Raw genomic sequence first — 23,906 nt, forward strand, 5'->3', positions numbered from 1 at the left:
TTAAACTATCCAATTTTCTTTTCGCATCGCATAAGTTTGATGTTTTTTAAAATATTCTAGCACTTTAAAAGCTAGAGAAGGGTTTACACTAAAAATTACAAATATAAAAACAACAATTTTTATAAAACAAGAGTAACTCAACTCTTATAAGCAGGCCAATAAAATGTCCCCGACGAATACACTCTTTCTTTCAAAGAATTTCCGAAAATATTAGTAATCTACGGCCTTTCACTCCAACACAGTTAAGAAATCTGAAACTAAGACATAAAACGCTGCATATTTGATGCGGTATTGAAACTCAAAACTTTCTTAAATGCCCGGAGTTAATTTAAAACATTTAGATTGTCTTCAAATTTGAATCTCATTCAAAACAAATCTTACAATAAATATTTTCATGAATAAATAAGAAGTTGATAGATTGCCTGGAGTTTCCTTAGTTTTCTAAATCCCTAGACGTATGAAATGAATTTTCCAGAGTATTCCGCAACAAGGACAAAGACAAGAACGTATCGCTCAAAAAATAGAAACGATGAGACAAAAAAAATGAAGATGCGTATTATACACAATTGTACATGCGAGTAGTGGAATAATGATCTAAATGAGATACTCTTTGTATTCAGCAATACTCAGTCAAGCTACGTATACTCACGGTAACAAGTGATTTTCAATGGTTTAATATGTGCCTAATGAGGTAAAATTTCAGGTTATAGTTTAAAAAAGACCACTCTACCCGAGACAGTTTTAGTTATATAATGTATTATGCAGATACAACTATTCCAATGAAAGCGCGACTCATACATACTTTCTACAAAAAGTTTTGCAAAAGCCACATTCTTGGGACTGCCGGTACAAGAAATCAACCTTTAATTGGATGAATACAAATCATCTATTCTCCACTTAGTTAACATTGTGAAAATCTAGTTAAAATCAATTGTAATTACTGATTGTGAACCAGGAAACATGATGTCTTAACAATGCCTGAATTGATATACACTTTTCGCTGCTCTATATATTTAGCAACACTTCAAAGCACTGGCACATCTGGTAAAACGTACATATGATTATTGTGTTTTCGTGGTTTTTCTACTCCCTCAACCTCGGCATATATACATACCTAGCTTCTTGGCTCTAAATAAAATCTATGGTTGTTTATATTGATACATTGAAGGCAGGCCATAGTTCTCAGATCTCATGATATATTGCCGATATGATTTGATATTGCTACCCGCGATTGTACGCCCCGCTGAGTCTGCTGAAGAAGACGTTGGAACAAAAGCAGGAGTACTCAACCCATAATTAGGTATTGCACCGGGAGGTTCTTTATACGCCAGCCGACCAGGGGCAAAAATGACGGGTACTCCTGTAGGAGAACCTCCTGCACTGATGTTGGATGGGATATGGGTGTTATAGACTGTCGACACTGCTTGGGGCATATGGGAGTACACTTGTGAGGGTAGATAGAAAAAATGGTCTGTACCAGCGCTTGGTTGAAAGACATGCGCAGTAGATGGCATTTGAGGAAAATGCTGGTGTCCGGCTGCTTTTATTGGGTAGCCTAACGTCGGTGAAACGAAGTTCAATCCACTAGAGTCTGACCGCAATGGAATAAAAGTAGGCAACAACTGAAACGATTTAGCAGGTTGAAAGTTCACTGCTGGAGTTGGACTGTGATTCAGTGGTGTTCGTGAACGCAGAAGCGGTATCGTACAATGTTTGTGTTTCTTGATCACGTGGCGGCTGATAACTTTACGTCGGACTTTACAGGCCTTTCGAAATCCACCGATCGCCCAGAATTGCTTTCGTATATATGTCCGGGTTTTGTAAATGTAGTTTCAGTAGAAGGATGCTTTCGTCTCGGCACAGCTTCGTCGACCTCTTTGTAGTGTAAGAAACTCGAATTATTGCCTTGTTTTGTTGTACAACTCGGATAACTTAGGATAGCAGTCAAACTGGTATTATGAGGTACCGTATTAAGCAGTCACCCTGTCTCGAAAATTGTGTGAAAAGTGACCTCTGTTTAACGGTCACCTCCATTAAGAGGACGCGATCGCCTTTTTCAATGTCCCAAACTTAATTTTTCGTTGCCTTGAAACTGCTGTGAAGCATTATACAACAAAGTGTAATCCAATATTTAATGCATTGGAGTTTGTAAAAGTCTTTATGTTTGACCAATTCACAAAAACAAACAAAAATTCTTGACTAGCCGGATTTCCACTATCGAATTTTTTCTCGCAAAGCGATATTTTACAAGGCGAAAATTTCGGGTGAATGGGCATTTGTTTTCTATTACTATTATAAACCACGAATTACTAAAAAAGTAATGCAAAATTGTTGTATCACACACTGTCTATGCGACTGTAATAATGTTATTGCTTCGAAATAACATGTTATGATGATTATATTTGCAATAACGACCAGAACCCTTAGATAACCACTTAGTCAAGGTGAGATTGTATTTAATAAGACATCACAAAATCATTACACAAAACATAAATCAGTAAAAAAGCACGTTGCTCTCAGCCATAGAGACTCCAGATAATTTTATAATATGTTGTTTTAAAATTGGGTTTCTTGACCGAACGAATTTGGTAGCCCGAGACAGTGAAACTATAAGACCGGGATTACAATTCACTGCATTGCTCTTTTGTACCCGATTACTTGCGATACCGGATAGTAAAACGCAAGCCTGTTTGTACTATTCAGACTTTCATACATTCATTCAAATTTGGTACGTCTTCCCAGCTATCATCTCTTAACATGTACTCTGACATGAGATCTCTCTTTGTTAGATTCTCTTTGCTGCAGTTTTGTTTTCGTAGAAACAAATAAACATTTGTTATCAAACCGACAGTCAGCATAAATCAAGACCATTGTTCAAAAAACAACAGTATGCTGTGATATATTTGTCCTTGGTTCTGCTTACCCTTAATTTTGAGATGAAGGACATTCATCATTGTTGAGTAATTCAAATTATCTATTTGACTGTGTTAAGGTACTTTTATGAGTGTTAGTGTCGTGTTTTAAATTTCGTTACATGTATATATATATATATCAGTACTACGGTTATTTAAAATTGACTGTTCTCAGGAAAATGCATATTGACTAGAAGAGAATAGACTGGATAGTTTATTCGCTAAAATCTTTGCAGGCTACATGCAGATTTACATTTAGCATAAGTATGAAGAAATAAAGACAATTAATCATCATGGCATGAAATACATAGCACATTCAATTCCTCTTTACACAGACGTTAGTTTAACACTGGAATATTTGTCTCACTACCTGTTGTCTATTGATTTATGGTTTCCAAACTGTGGTATTTTGGACCGAAAAGTTAATTAAAATTACTGCATTCTATTTGATACTATGCTAATACGTACGAGTTTGTTACTTGCATTTTAATAAGCTTTATTCAAGTAGCTGCATAAAAATTAGAACCAAGCGTATGAAACAATATATTTCTATTTACTGTCGTCGTTCTTCTGTTGTGTGTTAATAAATTAATGCTGTCATGACACAAACTTACAATGGTTTCAGGTATTAAGTAGACTAGCGATAGCGAAAGGCTTACAGATACGAAGAGAGGGTTTGTTATTGTCGTTTTCTTATAGAGCGGCAAGCGACAGACGTGCGTAATATTATATACTTATAAAGCAATCATGGTGTAAATCTAACTTCATAAAATATGATAGATGTAACATTGTTTCACAAGCAATTTCAGGTATCAAATCTAATTTACAGCAATGTCATGGATATCTGTTGCTGTATCGAGCCTTTGTTTAGATGCATATAATATATTCAGATGGTATGTGATAAATCTGTGATGTTTGCAACAAAGAGAGCCCAATGAATAGAAACCCATACTTTTCGGTTTCACAAAGCAGGACCAACTATTTTCTGCTATTTGCGGCTGTGCCACTTGATGTTTTATTTAAACTCTTGTCAGGATTTCAAGGGATATAATTAGAGGTCCATCCTTTATTCTTTAATAAATAACGGCAAAATTAAATTTTCTTCATAACTCAACATAACGCATCTATTATGTTTTCAGGTTCGGCAGACACAGGCTGTTTTCTTGTAGTTTGTAATTTTCATAGTTCTTACAAAAATCTCCGTTTTGTAAGCTATTTTGATAAGTAGTTCCCAAGTTCATTGCCAGGCTGGAGAGCAACGTGGCTGCTGACATTTGTGCATAAATCATCGTCGCGACAAAATCGCCAAAAAAGTATAAAAACAAACTTTTTATAAAATTACCATGTCTACATTTAATGTAAAAATTAATTCAGACGAGTAAAATTTAATTCAGATCAATGAAACAGGTAGCGTTCAGTAGCAAATTTTGCCTATTAATAGAACATTGATTATTTCAACAGCCTTATTCACACGACATGAACTAACCATGGCTCAACCCAGGTTGATTTTATAACACTAAAACCCAGATTTAACCTAGTTTAAACTTAACCTTCCTCTTAAGTTGTGAATAAAGCTTATATATTTGCTGTGGATAAAATACATGATATAGTTATTCACATATTTACATTAATTAGGCATTGTAGTCTGCAAGTTAAAGCAAACATATAAAATGCGATTTTCATTTAAGGAAGCAAAAAGAGGTGCTTGAAATAAAGAATATCATGTATAAGCTTAAGTGTAAATAATTTTCAATTAGTATCCTCGCAAAGATATTTAGGTAAAACTTCATGCAACTTTTGATATAATTGTTTTGTTTGCTGCTATCATAGCACACGACTCAGGAAGGTCTTGAATCATTATTTTGTGAATAATCGAGCGTGAAATTTTGCTCAAATACGATAAAGAACTTATTGTCATCTTTTTTGCCAAAAGTTCCTACCGAGCTGTTTGAATGTTATGTCAACATCCGTTTCAGCAAAAATCATGACAATCAATAGAGTTGCTTGATTAGAAACATTGCATTTCGAAAGTGTCATATTAGCGAATAGTGCGAATCAGTAAACGTGCTAAATTATTTGTACTGAGGTTGACATTAGTGTTTTACAACAATTTCTCTTTGCTCGCTTTATTTTCTGGATGGCTCACTCTATTTTCTTTTCAACTCTGGTCGCTGTGATTGTATTCCATAATGTGTGCAGGTAAATGTTAAATATTTTACGAAATATTGCTATAAAGTTTCATTGATCATAAAGATGATTTCATTATACTTGTGAGAAACATAAGATTTTTTCGGCTAAAATAATCCTGGAAAAGCATACATAATTTTTTTGATGAATTAAAGTTTCATATTTTGTTTTATATCTGTGGTCGGGACTCAATTGGCTTCAACTAACATGAGCAATATACTCGTGACTTCAAACGTTATTTACAAAAACGCATGTTCAATGTTTAAAAGAAAAGATACGCAGCGGGCCTGTTTACACATGTACATAAATTATTGTTGCTTTTATTTGCCACATTAACAATATCAAATTTCAATCATTGGTATGAGTGCAAACAATAAAATGGTCTTCTTTATATTAAAATTATACCATCGACACATTTTAGAAAAAATCGCTGTGTTTTCGTTGTGAAACAATGCTTTTAAATTATAGAAACCTTATATTGTAACATATAAAAATTACTTAGGCTTGTTTAGTAAGCAATAGATGTGATATTTTACCACTTAAGCTCAAAATCAATCACCAAAACAGACATAAAAATATTGTTTTGCATACTATTAAATTGTTACAGTATACATAAAGACATGGTGTACAAAAACAAGGGCAGTTAGGGAACTGTAACGTTACTCATCAGCGCACGAGATTTGCAAAAGCGTTTGGTTGAAATAGGTAATTGGATTTCCAACGGTTTCTAAGACCGTAAAAATGGTACAAATAATGGCTAACAATTTTTGAGATGATAATTTCAGTTGTGAGAATCCGTTTTGAAATAATTTGCTTACAAAAATTGACCTACCTAATAATCAATTGCAACACATACGGTTAAAATATGGAGCATGCTGTTTCGGTGAAAAGATATCAGGAAATTTGCTGAATACGTGCACGAACGCTGTGCTTCCAAAGTGCAGATTATTTTGTTTATTTCTTATTTAAAAGAATTCTTAAAAAATTAAATCAATTATTCATGTTGCACTAACTAAAGCTCTCACTTATCCATAATTAATGAGAATTGTAACAAAATACGCTAAATAGAAAAATGGGAAAAACCCGAAGTTTGAAAGCCATTCGCAAACCCACCCGGCAAATTTCCTAAAACTTCACTAGATTTAATAACATGTGGTATATATTAACCTATTTGTTCCAATGGTTTTTTACTGTGTCATTTTCCTACGCAAGCTAATTCAAATGTGCTTCGCGGTTGCATCTCATTCAAAAAATGTTATTGTTTGAGTAGAAGTCCAACTACGTATTTTTAACAAAATATTCGCCAATCTTGCGCGCAGATAATTTTTTAATGTTGTCGTTACTGTTTCGTTTTTTTTTTTCTTAAAAAAATACAAAAAACGAAAATATTAAACATGCTGATTTTGCAGAGAATCAACATAGACTTAACAAGCTTTTTGCCATTTGTTATATCCATTTTTCAACGCATCTTAATATGTGTCCTCCATTTTCTGTTACTATATATAATATTATCAAAATAAGTCCCTTATTTAATCCAAAAGTTTTTTTATCAACGTAAAACGGAAATCTGACTGAAACTGACAAGTTAAGTTTACACACAGGTGCAGATCTAGGATTTCTTAAAAATCGGTAATGGAACATTAGGGAAATTTTGAGGTCTCGGAAAGGCAAATTTCAACGTTTTAGAGACATGCAATATGTTTTTTTGTGGGCATCGCTTTTGCGTTAAAACAACACATTTTGCAAACTTTTTTCAGAAAAACTGTGAGGTGAAAAATGCATGAATGTTTTGTAAATGTTAAGACTCATTAGAATAACTAGAAACTTAAATGAACTTTACGACAAAGCTATTCTAAAATAAATATGGTCTTTAAAAATTTCTACCAAGTTGCCAGGCATAGACCTTCCTAAAGACTCTTATTGACACCTCTATGTAAAGAGTTAAGTTGGAAATGAGGTAATACAAGGGACAGTTCATAGATATACAAAAGCTCAGATTTCAAACAATGCAAGTTGATTACAACCCTTTGCTAATCTCCACATACCCTGTGAAAAAAGTAACCTTTTGAGAAAAAATTTACTAGTGATCATACTTTATAGAAATTTCTCTTCTTAAATGGGCAGCCCTTAGTAATTTCTGGCAAACAATCAAGGCACCTTCACAGTTCACATCTCTACATGAGATGTCAGCTAGAAAAGTGGAGTGGACTTTACATTGGACTTTTCACGGATGTAAAATAGTTCGTGTTTAATACTACAGAATAATAATTATGGAGAAGGGTCACTTAAGTGTGCACAGTGTCCTCACACCCGCTTTAGGGGGCTTTAGCAAAGACTACGAGGGTGAACCCCACTTGTTTTAATAAACAACTTCTCATGTAATTAATATTACTTTTCTCAGAACTAAAACAATGTATAGTATAATGAACAGTTATTAATTGTGCAATGATTGAGTGATCAATGATCGTAAACCAAAAAGCACCAAACATTTGTTTATAATTATATATGAGGTAAATAATAGCATGGCACCTTATGGAACAGATTTATTCGTCACTTGAACTACATTAGAAGAAATGCATGATTTTGCGGCATATTGCAGCCAAGATTTGCCAATAACCAATGGAAACTAAGCTAAAAGTCCTCCAGCAAGAACAATTTTAGAAACATCAATCTGTGCTTACCATACGCCAAATTAACATAAATCGGATAATACTCCCATAAATATTGACTTTGATGTCTTTCAATCGTGCATACATTTCAGTCCTTTACTTACATTTTAGGACATAAATTTATGTTGAGAAATCTCTTAACAACGATGGCGTGCTTTCAACATTAATGACTGAAATATCTCTCGCTAGATCATCTTTGCCCAGGCATTCACAATTTATTCATAGATTTTTCACCCTCTTGAAAGAATCGCAGTCCAGGCAGCAACATACATGTTAACACACTTGCCCCCTGGCGTGAACATCGTTGTTGCATAACCGTCATACACTGAACGTGATTAGTGATAAATTTTTTAAAAAAAATAAAGAAAATGTTGACAAGATTGTTTAAATGTTATGTGAACAATTCAGATCTGTTTCTGCTAAAATCATGACAACTCAGAGAAGTATTTAATAAGGAGCGTATTTGATTATTGATTGCAACTATTATTTCCCCTCTAAAAGAGAACTGTATTTGCTACTATATATTTTCATAGAGCATTTTTGACTTCAATGTTGTAGCTATAAAAACAACTTTTTTGAGGAAGATGGCATTTTAAAGAAACTGATATCGTACAACCACCGATTTAGAACCCATTCCTCTAGATATCTAATGACCGTGTCGAGGTGAGGCACGGACGCACTCCTGAAAGGTGAAAAAGAACAAAACTTAAAAAAAAGTAAGCTTAAGGGAGATTGAAAAACCCAATCCTATAAAGCATTTTAAAAATCAAACTAAGAATATGAATTTTCCAAATGTATATAAGATATTAATCGTTTATGTCGTCAGATTTGTCACCTTTCAAGGTGGCAGCTTGCATCACTTGTAACTACAGAAGACTGGCGGAGTCTGAAATCTAGTAGATTGGGTTCTAAGTCACTGCGTGCAACATATATATTAGAATATAGTCACCCCCCATTCAAAATATTATGAGTTTGCTACGCTGCTCTTGTCTTCATTTTTTGGTACTTTTACATCTTGTTATAGGGTAGCATGTAATGATGTTCGTCGTACAAACACAGGATCATTGGACGTCGTTAAACGAGCTTTAAAAAGTAGAAGGACCAATAGTGATTTGAAATCAGTCATTCTGCTTCAAAAAAAAATTTTGAACATTCTAGAAAAAGCCAAGATTTGTATTAAGAATACAAAAGGTGAGGGAAAGACAACATGAAATTACCTTTTGTTTACTTTTTATCATTGCGACTTAAATAGATAAATAGTCAGTAAAACGAAAACCAAGTACATAGACATTAGAACCAGAAGCGTATCCAGCGTTGTTAAAACTAAATATGGCTCTTAATTTTAAATTCAGAGTACTTTCTGAAAAACACTATTGGTTTTGAATTTCTAAAGATTATAATTTCACCAATTGGAGCATTGAAATGTAAATATATGCTAAAGTGCTACAGTTATTTATTTTGACTTACTCTAGATCCGCCACTGTTTAGAACAATTTTGAGGAAATGAAAATCTTTCTTATCTTTTTCAAGTTTAAATACTAGCATCTAAAGATATATGTCTACAATGCAGAAATTTTCAATGGGATTAGTAAACAGTTTAAAACGGTATGAAACTCTATAACGGTAGAGTTTTGAAACAGCATCGTGTGAGAAGGTTTTGAGAGTAAAATTTTGGTTTATCGGCAAACTATTTCAAGGCATTACTTTTTATTCCACAGCATTAATCAAATTCCGTATAAGTTATTCATTTATGCCTCAAGCAAAACTCTGGGTCAGGATAAGACTGTGCATGGTCTCAGTAGCGTGGTGGTGCAATTTTGACTGCGGGGGCCAAAACAAATTTTGCACCCCCTTCGTCTTTGAACTAATGAAATTGGCAGTACATGTCGCAGAATTATTGAGTCTCGATACTTTATGTAAGCCTTTTCATTTTGATTACACTCTACCGATGACTGCGCTACCACTAGAAAATTAAAAATAGGTACGCGGATAGCGTAAATGCCTAATATTTAATTAACTACATGAAAAATCGCTAGAGAAGTCCGAAAGTCATTTTTTTGTAATGATAACCAAAATATTATAGATCATTTATCAACAAAATGATGATTTTGTCTCCAATTACCACCAACTAAAAGTCCGTCTTATTAGTTTATTAACTCGCGCTCTATGGACGACTGACTTAAACGACTGAAACAAGTCGGACGTCTGTTTGAGAGACAGGCTTCAGTCAATGACTCAATAGACCTGCTAAGTAGGCCAGCCACTATAACAAGAGTAGCGACGTCCTCGAGAAAATTCAAAAATTTTAACAAAAAATTAATTTTTTTCCGCTTCAATAGAGAATCTTCACAACAGAATTTTATACAATTGGATTTCTATTTTTAATGTTACAGGAGGTCATGAATTGTAGATGATTGATGTTAAATATTAATACCAACCTTTAGTATACTTGTTTGATATTTTGAGATGTTTATTTCAATTATAGCCAGTAAAATTTTACGAATTTCCTTAATTTTATACTTTCGAATATTTTCCGTAAAGCATCATCGTCATGTAGTCGTGTCAATTCGTGAATTGCCGTCCTATCACCTGGATATCAGGACAATCTTTAGTATAACATTGTGGTTAGCCTGTGAGCAGGCTACCCACAAAAAATATTACTAAGCTTCGATTAATAAAAAGATGCAATGCCAGTAACGATTCTTGTCTGTGGGAGAAAGCCAAAAAATTGATTGAAATAGGCAAAAAACTATACATTTTTTTTGGCCTTGTTGCGCCCTCAAAGAATACCTTAAATTTGGCCCTGTATGTTGTCTGCAGTCATTGTGACAATTGACAATTCAATTGTTGTGGCCACATAAGAAACATCAAGAATGCTCCTCGATTACTTTATTCCTTAATAGACTGTAAAACGACCCCCCCTTACAAGGTTGCATTTTGATCAGTCTTCCTTTTTCCCCAAAGTTAACTTCATTAACTGTATTTTATAACTGCGGAAATAGCTGTTTTGCTTTAATTCATTTTTCTAGACCAAATTTAAAACTTCGTGTCTCATATTCATTTCTGCGCCCCTCCAGAAATCAACAGCTGGGGGGGGGGCTCGACCACCCTGGCCCCCCTGCCACCACGCCACTGCATGGTCTAATATTTTCCTGCTAATTGTTACAGTTTTGTAGCTCACAGGTGACTGTTCCATTTGATCAACCTATTAGTGAGGCAAAAGAATTTTGAAATGACATACGTATAATGATTATCAACCAACAAATTGTAAATTGTCTATTTTCAAACATTACTGATATTCCTGACAACATTCGGATTTGTCAAACCCAATACGCTAATGATCTCCATTTCAATTTTCAAATAAATCAGCTGGCAAAGACTATGAGCATCATAAGAATGGACAGTTGAAAATCATCACCACTTATTTATTTTGATATATTGATATTTATAAGCTTAAATTATAAATTGTTGAATCACTTTAAGAATACCTGGTAAAGGCTACTTGATACGTTATTTTTATGAATTTCAGTTCATTATGCATGCTTTCTTCTCAAAATAATGCATAACAGTATTTTATTTCCACTGAACTTAAAAATAACATTTAAAAATAAAGACCTTGTGTCTTCAGAAACAATAATAATGTAATTTGACTTGTCTGCTGCATTTTTCGCATCCGCCAGCATTTGATTATCGGTTTCTCGCGAATAGTGAATTAACTTTCAACTTCCCATTTCATGTACCTTAAAGCGTTAAAATTTACTTGCAAACATTCAAGAATTTGGCCTAAAATTTCAATCATACATGCCGTTTGCTTTTGCCCATCTTAAGTCACCTAATTTTATCAAATAATTTTACTTTTGGATGAGATATAAGACAAGTGATTAAGACCCGTGATATTAGGCCTGTGACGAAAACCAGTTACTATAATACACTCAGCATTCGTTATAGATAATATTCGTTTTTGTTAATATCAAATGCAACGTCAATTGTATAACTATACTCTTGTCAAATAAACTTTAATCAATTTTCTTTTGAAATAATAGCACAAGTATAATTTGTTTCTTTTTCTTAGGGTCTATAGACAATGACAAACACCAAAGCAGATTTATCAAAACAGAATTCCTTATTAAAAACATCCAGTTTCTTATGTTGTTAAAAAAGAAATGTGCAATGTGAGATGAAGAAACACAACTTGTATAAAAAGCCCGATGAACGCGCAGAGTAGATTGATCCACTCGTTTTCCACCAAAAACCCCGAAGTTGTAGTACAGCTAGACCGGTAGCTTCGATTTTAGAAATAAACTACTTGAAGATATTAAACAAACTATAAAAATGAGAATTGCTAATAACGTCCTAAAATTTTCCGTGTTTAAAACGCACAAAGATAGCTAATAACTTGGTAAAATTTTAAACGCACAAAGATAGAAAATTTGTTGAAATTGTTTACTATTTTTTTTCAATCAGCGAAAGACTGTGCAGAACTTTACAAGAAAGGAGAAAGGAAAAGTGGTGTGTATCAGATTGATCCGGATGATCAAGGGAGTTTCAATGTATATTGTGACATGAAGACATCTGGTGGTGGTTGGACTGTTTTTCAACGTCGTGTTGATGGTAGCGTTGATTTTTATAGAGGATGGCAGGATTACAAATATGGCTTTGGGAACTTGAAAACAGAATTCTGGCTGGGATTAGATAAAATAAACAGATTAACTTCTCTAACACAAAATAAACTTCGCATTGACATGGAGGATACAGCAGGCAACACAAAATATGCTGAATATGATTTTTTCTCTGTTACAAGTGAAAAACTGAAATACAAGTTAAGCCTTGGAACTTATTCAGGTAAAAATTACTGCTGTATACTTTAGTAATTTTTTTAATCACTTTTTAATATAGCTTTTAAACTTAACTTTAATACGATATATCACGCATATATAAATATTGTGATCAAGTGGGTGTTCATATAAAATATGGTTTAAGATATTGGTTTTCAGCCCTTCTCAACGTTTTTGGCCCTACAGTTTTGGTCCAATTGGATGGTTTCAATATTGTTAGGGTAACTGAAGACAAATTATTGGTTGATGCAGCTGCGGTTATCTCTGCGAAGTGCAAGCCTTTTAAAAAGATTTAACATAGGAATTAACAAAGCTTCGAATTATCAATTTAAAGTATAATAATGTACTATCTTATATATTTTCATAACAACTACGCGAGTCCTATATTCGTTTTTAGTGTTTAGAGAGGGTTTAATGGCATTAATCTGCTATGTTGCTAAAGTCATTATGGACGATTTTCATTACGGTCGTTTTGCCAGCGCACACGGAGAGAACAATTTTAAGCATTCGTACGCGCGTTTAAAAACAGTCTCATTAAACTATTTTGCGCGCGGTAATGTAAAAACTTGTCAAAGATAGTAGCTTTAAATAGAAGACTCTTGACTCTGATATTATTAAGACGGCGATTGCAACGAAAGAAATACAGAAAACGATTTTGGGCGAGGAAAATCTATTTAGATGGAAAAAGTAATGGCGAATATCACACTTTAGGCGAATATCAATGTTATTCAGCATAATCTTTTTTCAAATGTTTCCAAAAAACCCAAGTACATTTGAAGAGCTACTTGGTTTAGTTATTCCCAGCATCACATGCTGGTAAACACGACACGTAGCCATAGGACTAGACGACAGACTGACAATAACACTGAGGTACCTGGTCACTGGTGATGTTATTATAACTATACCAGCCAGACTTCCCTTGGCGACTTAACTCTTGGTGATTGGTTGATATCATTCATGTGTTCCATGCTTCCCACGATAAGAAAGTCGAAATTTTTCAAGTTTTAAAGCGTGTGCGCAAGTGTCCACAAAGTCCGAGAGAAGCCAATGACGTAGTTTATAGCGCATGCTAAAACGTGTATGCCCTGCACGCGCGAGCAAAGCGACCGAAATGGAAATTGGCCTTTAAGTGAGTCGTAGATCTTGACGAACTCTCTAATTAACATACATTTTCCATCCTAAAACTGTCATTACATAAACTAAAGTGATTTACACGGGACTTGTTTTGCTATGATGCTCCTTATTACAGTGAAGTAACTGACATCTTGTTTGGCCAGCATAGCACGAGCTACATCGTGGACATGTGATTTTACATACAACTCTATATTGAAGTAGCTTCTTAAATGGTGTTTTTAACATAAAGCCAATTAAGATCAGATTTATGCCAATTGTGACAGTTGTTAAAAAGCTGCTTTGTGAGGGACCAAACTGTGTAAACCCGTCATTAATCCCAACGATGCCTTATTCTTGAAACAAACTAAATTTTGGTATTCCTTGGTGCCTTCTAACGAGGTAACACTTTTGTAACCTTGAGTGCACTTGATGACATTCACTTGTTAATTTCTTCATAGGATAACGTAGGCAAATAGTTTCATATAAGTTAACTTGAATGAAATTATTTACAATGAACTAACAACATGATCTTTGCTTTACATGCTCCCGAAAAATACAATTTTCATTTGGGTCATGCTCTTCGTTATCACTGTAAAACAATGATTCAAACTGACGAGGCAGGAAACAAAAGCAACTCAACAGTGTTGTTATGATGTGTTGAATATAATATGTGATTTTGTTTGCTCTTTAAAATCGTACATTTTGTTTCTTTTGAAGCCAAAACACAAATACAATATTCTTATAATACTATTCATATTTTGTTCAAGCAATTTTTGGTACTGATGTTTCCAAACTTCACATGGAGTAGATAGCAGTTATATGACTAGTAAATTATTAACATAGTGTAAAGATATATTGTGTTTGAGATGTTATAAACAAAAGTCTTATGCATTGAAATTTCTATTTAGGTTTTGCTTATTTACCCGCACAACTTAGTCGCTCAAATTTCATTCATAGGCACTTAAACAACAAATAACATTGTGTTTTAACGAATACTTAGGAACAGCTGGTGATTCGTTTAAAAGTTCCCACAAGGGAATGGCCTTTACTACTAAAGACTCTGACAACGATAAATCTTCTTCAGCAAATTGTGCAGTTATTTATAAAGGCGCATGGTGGTATAGTAATTGTCATGCTTCTAATTTAAACGGGATCTATCATCATGGTAAACACTCTTCATACGCTGATGGTATTAACTGGAGGGCATGGAAAGGCTATTACTATTCCTTAAAATCTACATCCATGAAAATAAGGCCTCGTAATTTTTTCTGAGGCAGTAATCTTTTAAGATGGAAAGAACAATTTTCAGACTTGTTTTTACCTTAATATTTCTTATTCTTAGTATATTTTAGTCCAAATTTGAAATTAGTTCAAGGAAATTAGTTTTGATTCGTTTACGTAGATTTTCATTAGACATTTGTTTGCAACATAGCTATTATTTTGTTGTTTTTTTTTTGTAGCAAAATTTTTAAGAAAAATCATTTTCCTTAAATATTGTTTTAATACCTTTCACGCACAACGTCTTTCTTAAAATAATTCTTCATGAGCAAATCCTAACAGAGGTTTTATTGTTAACGATACTTCACTGCTGCTTTATAAAGTGAAATGTGATGATGCAAAGTATTCACTTCGATTCGTGTAATTATGTAATTTCGGACGATTGTAGGTGATATTTGTTGTGAACACTACAATGCCAGAGTTTGCCTTAAACAGCTTGAAAAGAAGAGATGTGTTGAGAGCTTAAATGCATCTTCTAGTGTTATGGTTATTCTTACATCTCTTTCAAGCTCTCACTACTTTTCATTTAACATTAAATATTCTTCATGCTTAAACTGCAAAGTTTTTAAGTGGTTTTTGGCAGACTTAATAAATTTGATTTTTTTTTGTTTTGTGAAAAAGTTTCGTTTTCAATTTAGTAACACACCGAATTTCTTAAGTGTCAGACACGTTTGAAAATGTCTGTAAGAGCTTTGATTTTAAATAATGATAGTGGAGGAGTGGAGGCTTAATTACACCTTTTGAAACTGGAGTAGAAGCATTATTACACCCATTTGAATTGGGCGTGGCTCTCATTGCGCATGACATGTATCAACATTACGACGCTTTCCTTAATGTGCATTTTGATAATACTTACTTGAAGAAGTCTTACATGGGAAAACACGCTATGATCACCCGTTTCGCTCATTCTAAATGGGTATTACTCAGAGCTCTAAACTTTAGAATGCGGAAGATAGCCAATTTAGATTGCTTTCTGTGCAATCTAAAGGCTATGTTTGTCTCTCCTGACCTCAATATCTCTGGACACTGTTAGTGTGAGACAGACAGAAAAGATGGCGCTTAGTTGGAGCGGCAATCGCAGGGTAAAACCATACTCTTTGACTGTGAAGACATACTCTGCTGCTGGGAAACTTAGTAGGAAAAATATTTCTCTCTCTCCTAATGTTGTTCTTCCAGTTCGTACGATCGATACATTTGAAGGCTTTCAAGAAAACCTTAACGAAGGTACAAATAATTTACGTGGAATTGGATCTCGATATGAAAGGAGGAGAGTGAATGAAAGCGAATCCTGGAAGTGTTTGCAAAATAATTTAGTAAAGTCGTACATCGAAAATTGTGCCATGTTACCAGGAAAACTCTGCGTAAAATGTGTAGAAGATGGGATACCAGCAAAGAAAGCAGAAATTAGATGTCGTGATTGCGGTCACGGACAGTTCTACTGTTTTGAGTGTGCGGAATCCCTTCATCGAACGAGGAATGTTTTCCATTTGGTTGAAATATGGAAGGTAAGCTTAATTCTTTCTGGCGGCACAGATGAATCCCTATAAAATTTGCCTGCCAGCAAAACATAAACAAGTTAAGTCGTCTATTAGAAGGCAATTCTAGGTGATTATTTCCAAAAGTCAATTCTTCAGATGAAATATTTTTGCTTTTTACATTTGGAATTTGGCTTGTTAAGCTCTAGTATTCATCAAATGCTGGCAATTTTTTACAACCATGTCTTAACTCTAAAGTAACTTAATCTGTAGTATTTTGTATTAAAACTATCAATCATTTTCAAGAAGGATATGCTGCTATATGCTGTGCATGGTGCCTTATGGAATGTATACATGTTCTGATGCTTAAATAACTACTCTTTAGACTGATTGTGAAATGTTTGTTCCATTACTTTTTGGTGATATATTACGTGACAGTCAGCATGCTAACTGCTCTTCAACACAATCACATACTATAATATGTGTGGATGGAAAAGGTACAGTATGGCAACAATGACAGTTATTTTGACTTTGACTACATGTAAATGTGTATATGTTAGTAATACTGTTAAGTATTAGCTTCATTTAGGCCAATAATTTCTATTTTAATTATTTGCATATCAATTAATCCAATTTTTATTCTCATACAAAATTTAGGTCGGCAGCATTTAAAAATTGTTGAATTCTGTCAGTGTATTAAGGATGCGGAAAAACTAATTAAACTCCAGCTGTGGCCAGGCTCATCTTCTAAACCCAAAATTGGATTTCACTTTGACTTCATGGATTTTGCTGAAAAATTCTTGCTCGAGAGCCATGTATCCTTGCACAAATTTTGCAGCACTGTTGAAGTTGAATATCCTGAAATGCTACCTAGACTGGTATGTATTTCTCATAAACCTGAATTGTGTACCCATGTGATAGTCTACCCATCAAATAGTGGAAATAGATGGGTTATACTTTGCAAAAAATTTTATTGAATCACTGTTTTTTACAAACAACATAAATAATGCGTATTTGCCTCAAATAAGATAAGAGCACATTCAAATTATACATGAAGTTTCCTTTGCTGTTATGACTTTGTGTATTCAACTTTATTTTATTTTTGAAACAAATGCACAAGTTTACTAGGTGTTCATTTTATTCTTGTTAAGGTCAAAAACATATATAATGTGTTAAACAATGGATCATTCGATGAATACAGGTATGTTATATGTTATAAAACAAAAGTCTATTTACAGTTATTGTAGACCTAATAGTTAGATTATATGTGTAGATTAGTACAGTCTAACCTGTTTTAAGTACACACCATTGGACAACAGACTAGTGTCAGCTTAATGAAAGTGTCAGCTTGATTGAGGTTTCATCATTATACTTTCATCATTATTAGTTATATGAGATTAAGTTTTGGATTTTACACAGTATCTGCTTAGTACAGGGTCATTTGATACAAGAGGTTTGACTGTATATATTATATCATTTAAGAATTTGATTTTTTTGTCAGATCTTTCAAACACCAAGTCAGATCATTAAAGTTCATACAGAAAGACCTGATTGATTATAGAAATTGCCCTCTTTGCCCACAAGTCAGTATTTGATTTCTTTTTTTCTACTGTTTGCTTTGTGAACTATTTTAAATTATATGTTTTTTTGTCACATATATTATCAGAACATTTAAAGTTGTTGTGAAATATGAAGTGTTACATGTTTAGCATAAAATTCGTTTCATTTTATTAAAGAGCTTTGTTTGCTTTAGACTGGTGAGTTAGGTGTGGCCATTCATTCCATGGATGCTTGCTTTGGTCTAACTCGCAAAAAGTTGGCAGGGAATAGTTTTGCTGTCCCAAACCGTGGCTGCCTTAAGTTTGCTGATCAGGATGAAGTAGATGATTTTGTTGATGATTATAGCAAGTCTAATAACAAAGTAGGAGAGGTAATTATTGCATGATGAAGGACTTTGAAGCCTATTCAAAAGTATTCTGGAAAGGGGAGGGGGGGGGGGAGTGAATAGTTTGAAAACAAACTTTATTTGTAGTCCAATGAAAAGCAATGGCAAAGCCAGCCTATTTTTACATTGCAAATATTTTTGTATTCAATCACTGGAAAAACAATGAATGGATTTGATTTTCTAAAGAAATTATTAACAATTTTGCTGACAAATTTGCATCGTAAGAGTAAAAGATTGGGCAGGCTTCGCCCCTGAGAAAAGTGGGTCTATGCTTCATGCAGGTCCATGGGCCCTGATACATACGTAAGTAGCTACGTGGATTTAAAATCAAAATTACAAACAGCCAATTTTTTTCTTTTCCTTTAATTTATCATGTTTATACATGGTCTATGTCTTGATTGTGTAAACTGTCAGGTTTGCAATTATCAATATTAAAGATTGTTGTATGAAGTGCGTGTTTGAAATTGAATGAAGATATGATCTTCGCACTTTGTTGGACAATTTAAGCAATTGTCTCATTAAATAATTGTCTTCATTCAATTATCAATATTGTTGATCTTTGATTAGGTGGTATGGACAACAAATCGTCGGGTTATAATTTCTTTTCCTGTGTCAATTTTGAAATAAAGGGACAAAGGACAAAACGATTCTGTGCTAACGTGATCTATTATTACCCTTTAATAATATTTAGTGTCCTATTATTAATATTCAGAATTTCGTATTCGCTGTTCCTAATCCAAAGCATTTTAAAAGATGCTGACCAAAGTCCTGGTGTTGATTTAAAAGTAATGTATGATATTGGATGTGTATTATCATCACATTTAAAGGTATCTTAATGTTGGCATGTATGATGTGGGACAAGTTCATTCACCAACTAAACTTTGAATAAATTGGTATCGTTCTAGGCAAACAAGAGGCATGACATTTTGTCAAAAGTGTCAATTTCGGTGCCGATATTTCATTGTTATGGACACAAGGCTTCATGCCAGGTAATGAATAAAGCTTTGTACCTGGTAATGACAGGGATGGATGAAGAGGCGGGATAGCGGAGGAATGTGCTCTCCTCCAACCTTGATTAGTGGAGATGGATGAGGAGTGGCATTTTCCCTAAGAAATTTATGTATATCAAACCATCAAGCTATCGTAATTGGGGTTTGTGGAGCACAATTTCAAAAATCTCCAATCATTGTATATAAGTAACAAAATTTGACGAAAAATGTCTTGCATGTTACGGCAACAAGCAGCCACTAGAATTTTATCCAAACTAGAGCACCCCCTCCCTCTAGAAAAGTACATCCCTGGGTAATGATGTAGCGATTGAAGAAAGACAATCTTTTCTGCTCTGGTTTCTTCCTTGATTAAAAGTCCCCGTAGGTAAAATATTATTTTTTAATATCTTCAAAAAAAACAGATCAAGCTCAGTCCTAGAAGGCTCGATGGTTTTGGTCTTACAGATGGTGAGGCTATTGAAAGGCTCTGGGCTTACCTTTGTGGGTTCTCAGCAATTACTAAGGAGATGTCTGCCAGTAGAAGAGTAGATCTTTTGACAGACGCGCTTCTTCACTTATCTCGAAGAAATTTTAGCAATGCAGGTGCTTGAATATTGTCATTGCTTCATTTTTTAACTATGCGTTGACACAATGAAAATGTTTTTATTTGTTTGTTGCGCCTTAATTGTTTTAATTTTTTGTATATGATTTGTTTCAGGAAAATCGTTAACGTCGAAGCTTAAAAAATGTCTACAACTTAAAATTAAAACGCAACAAGAAATGAAGGATTTATTTAGCGAACTACCTGGTAAGTAGTTCTGGTAGGTTACTAAAAAACCAACTAAGGTAGGTTTTTTAATGTACTAAACTGGCTATTTCTCTATAATACATGCCTATAGACGTTTTAATATTTCTTTTGAGCCTAATTGTTGAATTATTAAATTCTTAGTGCTACATCATTCGGATGTTTTGAAGAAAACCAAGAGATAACGTCTGAAGATTACTCAATTCATCAGATGTCGAAAAAACTATACCAGTATGTATAAATGTGTCAAAGCAATATTTTGCTTTAAATTTTTTTTTACATACGCGCAAAATTTATGTAAACAGGTTTCGAAAGATTTTAAAAGATATTGAACGAAAGCATTCTGTAAAAGAAAGATGGAAACCTGGTCATCCTAATTTTGACGTTGCATTGCAAGTCATACAAAGAAAACGAAAAGATACTGTCGGAGCTTTACATGGACTTTCCATAGAAAGGCATTTCTTAATAACATTGAGAAAGAAGTATGCAGGTACTGTAATGCACTGTAAATTTCGAATACTTGTAACCTAAGCTATGTTACCATATCTGTCTTTTGTTGTTCTTGTAAATGTTAATTTTGTATTCCTTTTACTTGTTTAGATGGTCAGAAAATTGCCACTCGCTTGTCCAGGCAAATCACCAAGATCACGAACAAGATGAAATTAACAATTGAGAAACACAATGCTGCCATTGATTCTCTTCATGATTTTATAAACAGTTTACCCGATCGTCTGACATTTGACAAAGCGAAAGATCCTACATCAGACCTTTATGAGGGATTTGAGTCTGGTGAGGATGACATTCTAGGGGAAGCCTCGGTCCCAGTATACACAAAGAGGAAGGCTTTTGAAATGTACTTAATCCTAAAACGATGTGACGAGGAAGAGAAACTTTTAAACTTGGAAAGAGAAAGGCTTCTATTGTATTACACCAATCTTATCTCAAAAATTGATGAAGCACTTGCTGATATTGGTGATTTGAGCAGCGATGAATTCATGCTTGGTTCAAAGAATGAACTGATAAGATTTAAAATCAAATTGCGGAATGAGTTGTTCAGCTTGAAGAAAAGTTTTGAGCTTCCGCTTGGAGAAACTTTTCTTCTCCATGCTTAGATTGTCAACTTAACCAATGATGTCAACATTCCCAATGAATCTGAATGCTCACTGTATGAGGAATCCGATACTGAAGATGAAAACATCGAAGAGCTCTCGGAAGTGGACAGTGACATTGAATAGACGACATAGCTACTATTCGTAAACGAATAGCTACTTTTTATGTACTTATTATGTAATTTAAGTTGTTCACGTATCTAGTATAACTGATATCACGCAAACATTTGGTTTTGTGACGTCATGTTAGTGCACAGTCATTTTCTCGTCTTCTGTACAACACCGGAAGTTTTGACCTGTCGTTGAATTGTGAAAGAACTATGTTCTTTATTATTTATCAATGTCCTACAAGTAAGAGTTTATATGCGACATATATCCCAACCAATTAGCTCTCTCTGCCCAACCCAATTCATCTAAAATTGTGAGCATTCATATTATATAAAATAGCCGAGACGTATCCAAAGCTTTGTCAGTTGAGCAACGGGGTCTGGGGCGAGTTTTTGAAAACACCGAATTTCATGATTTGTCCGTCTAAATCATCCAATTTGTCTTTTAACGTTACAAGCCTTCCCATGTTTCATATTTTGCTCGAGATTAACTCCAAACCAGGGGCGGATCTAGAGTATGTCAAAACCGTCGCGCTACTGATGTTTGAAACTCAAAAATTACCTATTCATATCAATTAAAAATTCATTAATTATTCTTACCTTATTATCGCATTTACTTCGTGATAAAAATCCAGCTTTATTTATTATTGAAAACTAATGACTAATCCAATGAATATCTCCTTGGTAACCAGGTCAGTTGAATTTTAATTGACCTGGAATAACTGACTGATAAGCGGGGTGGCTTGACTGGTTCGACGGATAAAGGAGTGTAAGAACGCCAAAAACGCTTATTTCATTGGTCAATAGCCAGATCAGTGGACGATCTGGAATAATCTCGACCGATAAGCGGGGTGGCCGGACCTATAAGGGAGTCCACTTGCTATCGTGTAATTGGTTCGTTTAAATTTTTGTCTTACTGTGATTGGTTTGACCTATTTCGACTGATAGCCAACTGAACTAACATAGTCAAGCGCACTGTCTGAATTGAATGTTTGATCGTTTCATAATAATTTTCTAAAGCATGATAGAAACTAAACTACAATCAGATGGAATTTATGGATATCTTTTACAAATTCATATATTGACATGAATGCTGCTTTCCAAACTGGGAATTTTTTCAAGAGGGCGAAAAGTTTATGGATGAATTGTAAATGCTTGGCAAAGACGATCTCGCGAGCGACATTTCAGTCATTGATGTTAAAAAGCAAGCCAACGTTGTTTTGAGTTTTATCAGCAGAAATTTACATCCAAAATCGTAAGTAAAGGACAAGTGAAGTGTATGCATGAATGTAATATATCAAAGTCAATTTATGCGAGTGTGTGATGCGATTTATGTCAATATGGCGTATGGTAAGCAGATTTATGCTTCTAAAATTGTTGTTGACGAAGGACTTTTAGCTATGATTTCTTTAGTGCTTGGGGAATCGTGGCCGTTATATGGCAGCGAAATCCTACATTCCTGCAAATATATTTCAATGGACAAAAAATCTGTAGCCATAAGGCGCCATACTATTATTTACTTTATCATAAACAAATGTTTGGGGCTTTTCAGTTTATGATCATTGATCATTCAATCATTGGACAGTTATACTACATATTGTTTAAGATTTGAGAAAACTAACATTGATTACATGAGAAGCTGTTTACTATAACGTGTGATTTTGAGTCTTCTGATCCATGAAGCAATTTGACTGAAATGGTATTAAACCTGAGTATTTCACATGCATGAAATGTTGTCCCATGTCACATATTGTCCCTTTTCTAACTGAACACCTCATGTAGAGATGTAAAGGTGTGTTAATCCACGGCTCATACCAGATTGTTTGCCATAAATTCCAAAGGGCTATTGATGTATGGAAAGCATTTTCTATAAAGTGAAAATGTCTTCCTATGTATGCAGATAAACCTTGAAATTTGGCAAAACAGCAAAGTATTTTCATGATCACTAGGTAATTTTTCTGATGATCATTATAATTTCTAGACTAAATTATTTCAGATTTACATTTAAACGAGCTTTGATCATATGAAAAGATATTTATCATAACCAGTAAGCATGACACATGAACCAATTTTAACATTCATGTAATTATATAATTAAAGACATGTTGGTTACATTCTGTTTGTATTTGATAATACAATGCTACTAGTGATTGCTATATAGCACACCTTGAAGAAGATAATAGTCAAGTGAAATGCCTAATAATCATTTAGGGCATTAAGCTGTCCTTAACTGCAAATTTTCACTCTGATAATTTTTGCTTGTTCTTTGGCAGAAAAAAATTTTGAGTTTTTTCTCAAAAGGTGAATTTGCTAATACTGATATGGAGATGGGTAAAGGGTTACAATAAACTTGCATGGTTTGAAGTCTGAGCTTTTCTATATCTATGAACTGTCACTTGTAGTACCAAATTTCTAACTTAACTCATTACATAGACGTTTAAATGAGGGTCTCTAGGGGGGTCTATGCCTGACAACTTGGTAG

General features: G+C 34.0%; 2 protein-coding genes across 4 annotated transcripts; both read left to right on the forward strand.

The window, feature by feature from the left end:
* Positions 1 to 4,908: 4,908 nt before the first annotated feature.
* Positions 4,909 to 15,544, forward strand: LOC124455419 (ryncolin-1-like). The gene is made up of 4 exons (XM_047006065.1): positions 4,909 to 5,111; positions 8,793 to 8,959; positions 12,233 to 12,610; positions 14,717 to 15,544. The coding sequence occupies exons 1-4, from the start codon at positions 5,050 to 5,052 to the stop codon at positions 14,986 to 14,988; spliced, it is 879 nt and encodes a 292-aa protein (XP_046862021.1). The 5' UTR covers positions 4,909 to 5,049; the 3' UTR covers positions 14,989 to 15,544.
* Positions 15,545 to 16,027: 483 nt separating this feature from the next.
* Positions 16,028 to 21,556, forward strand: LOC124455418. Of its 3 annotated transcripts, none has more exons than XM_047006062.1 (9): positions 16,028 to 16,499; positions 16,855 to 16,966; positions 17,127 to 17,347; positions 17,621 to 17,670; positions 17,971 to 18,052; positions 18,223 to 18,399; positions 19,127 to 19,241; positions 19,320 to 19,403; positions 20,809 to 21,556. In XM_047006062.1, the coding sequence occupies exons 1-7, from the start codon at positions 16,047 to 16,049 to the stop codon at positions 19,172 to 19,174; spliced, it is 1,143 nt and encodes a 380-aa protein (XP_046862018.1). In that variant the 5' UTR covers positions 16,028 to 16,046; the 3' UTR covers positions 19,175 to 19,241; positions 19,320 to 19,403; positions 20,809 to 21,556. The 3 variants fall into 3 exon arrangements, with proteins under 3 accessions (XP_046862018.1, XP_046862019.1, XP_046862020.1); XM_047006063.1 differs by lacking the exon at positions 20,809 to 21,556 and adding an exon at positions 20,122 to 20,177; XM_047006064.1 differs by lacking the exon at positions 20,809 to 21,556 and adding an exon at positions 19,826 to 19,896.
* Positions 21,557 to 23,906: the final 2,350 nt, after the last annotated feature.

This window comes from Xenia sp. Carnegie-2017, unplaced genomic scaffold (assembly GCF_021976095.1).
Source record: "Xenia sp. Carnegie-2017 unplaced genomic scaffold, XeniaSp_v1 HiC_scaffold_4, whole genome shotgun sequence".
NCBI lineage: Eukaryota > Metazoa > Cnidaria > Anthozoa > Malacalcyonacea > Xeniidae > Xenia > Xenia sp. Carnegie-2017.

Coding starts and splice junctions, on each gene's coding strand:
- LOC124455419 (XM_047006065.1), top strand. CDS start 5,050: ATGGCTCACTCTATTTTCTTTTCAACTCTGGTCGCTGTGATTGTATTC. Junction 8,960..12,232: donor TTGTATTAAGAATACAAAAG/GTGAGGGAAAGA, acceptor TTTTTCAATCAG/CGAAAGACTGTGCAGAACTT. Junction 12,611..14,716: donor AAGCCTTGGAACTTATTCAG/GTAAAAATTACT, acceptor ACGAATACTTAG/GAACAGCTGGTGATTCGTTT.
- LOC124455418 (XM_047006062.1), top strand. CDS start 16,047: ATGGCGCTTAGTTGGAGCGGCAATCGCAGGGTAAAACCATACTCTTTG. Junction 16,967..17,126: donor AATATGTGTGGATGGAAAAG/GTACAGTATGGC, acceptor TACAAAATTTAG/GTCGGCAGCATTTAAAAATT. Junction 17,671..17,970: donor GGATCATTCGATGAATACAG/GTATGTTATATG, acceptor TTTTTTTGTCAG/ATCTTTCAAACACCAAGTCA.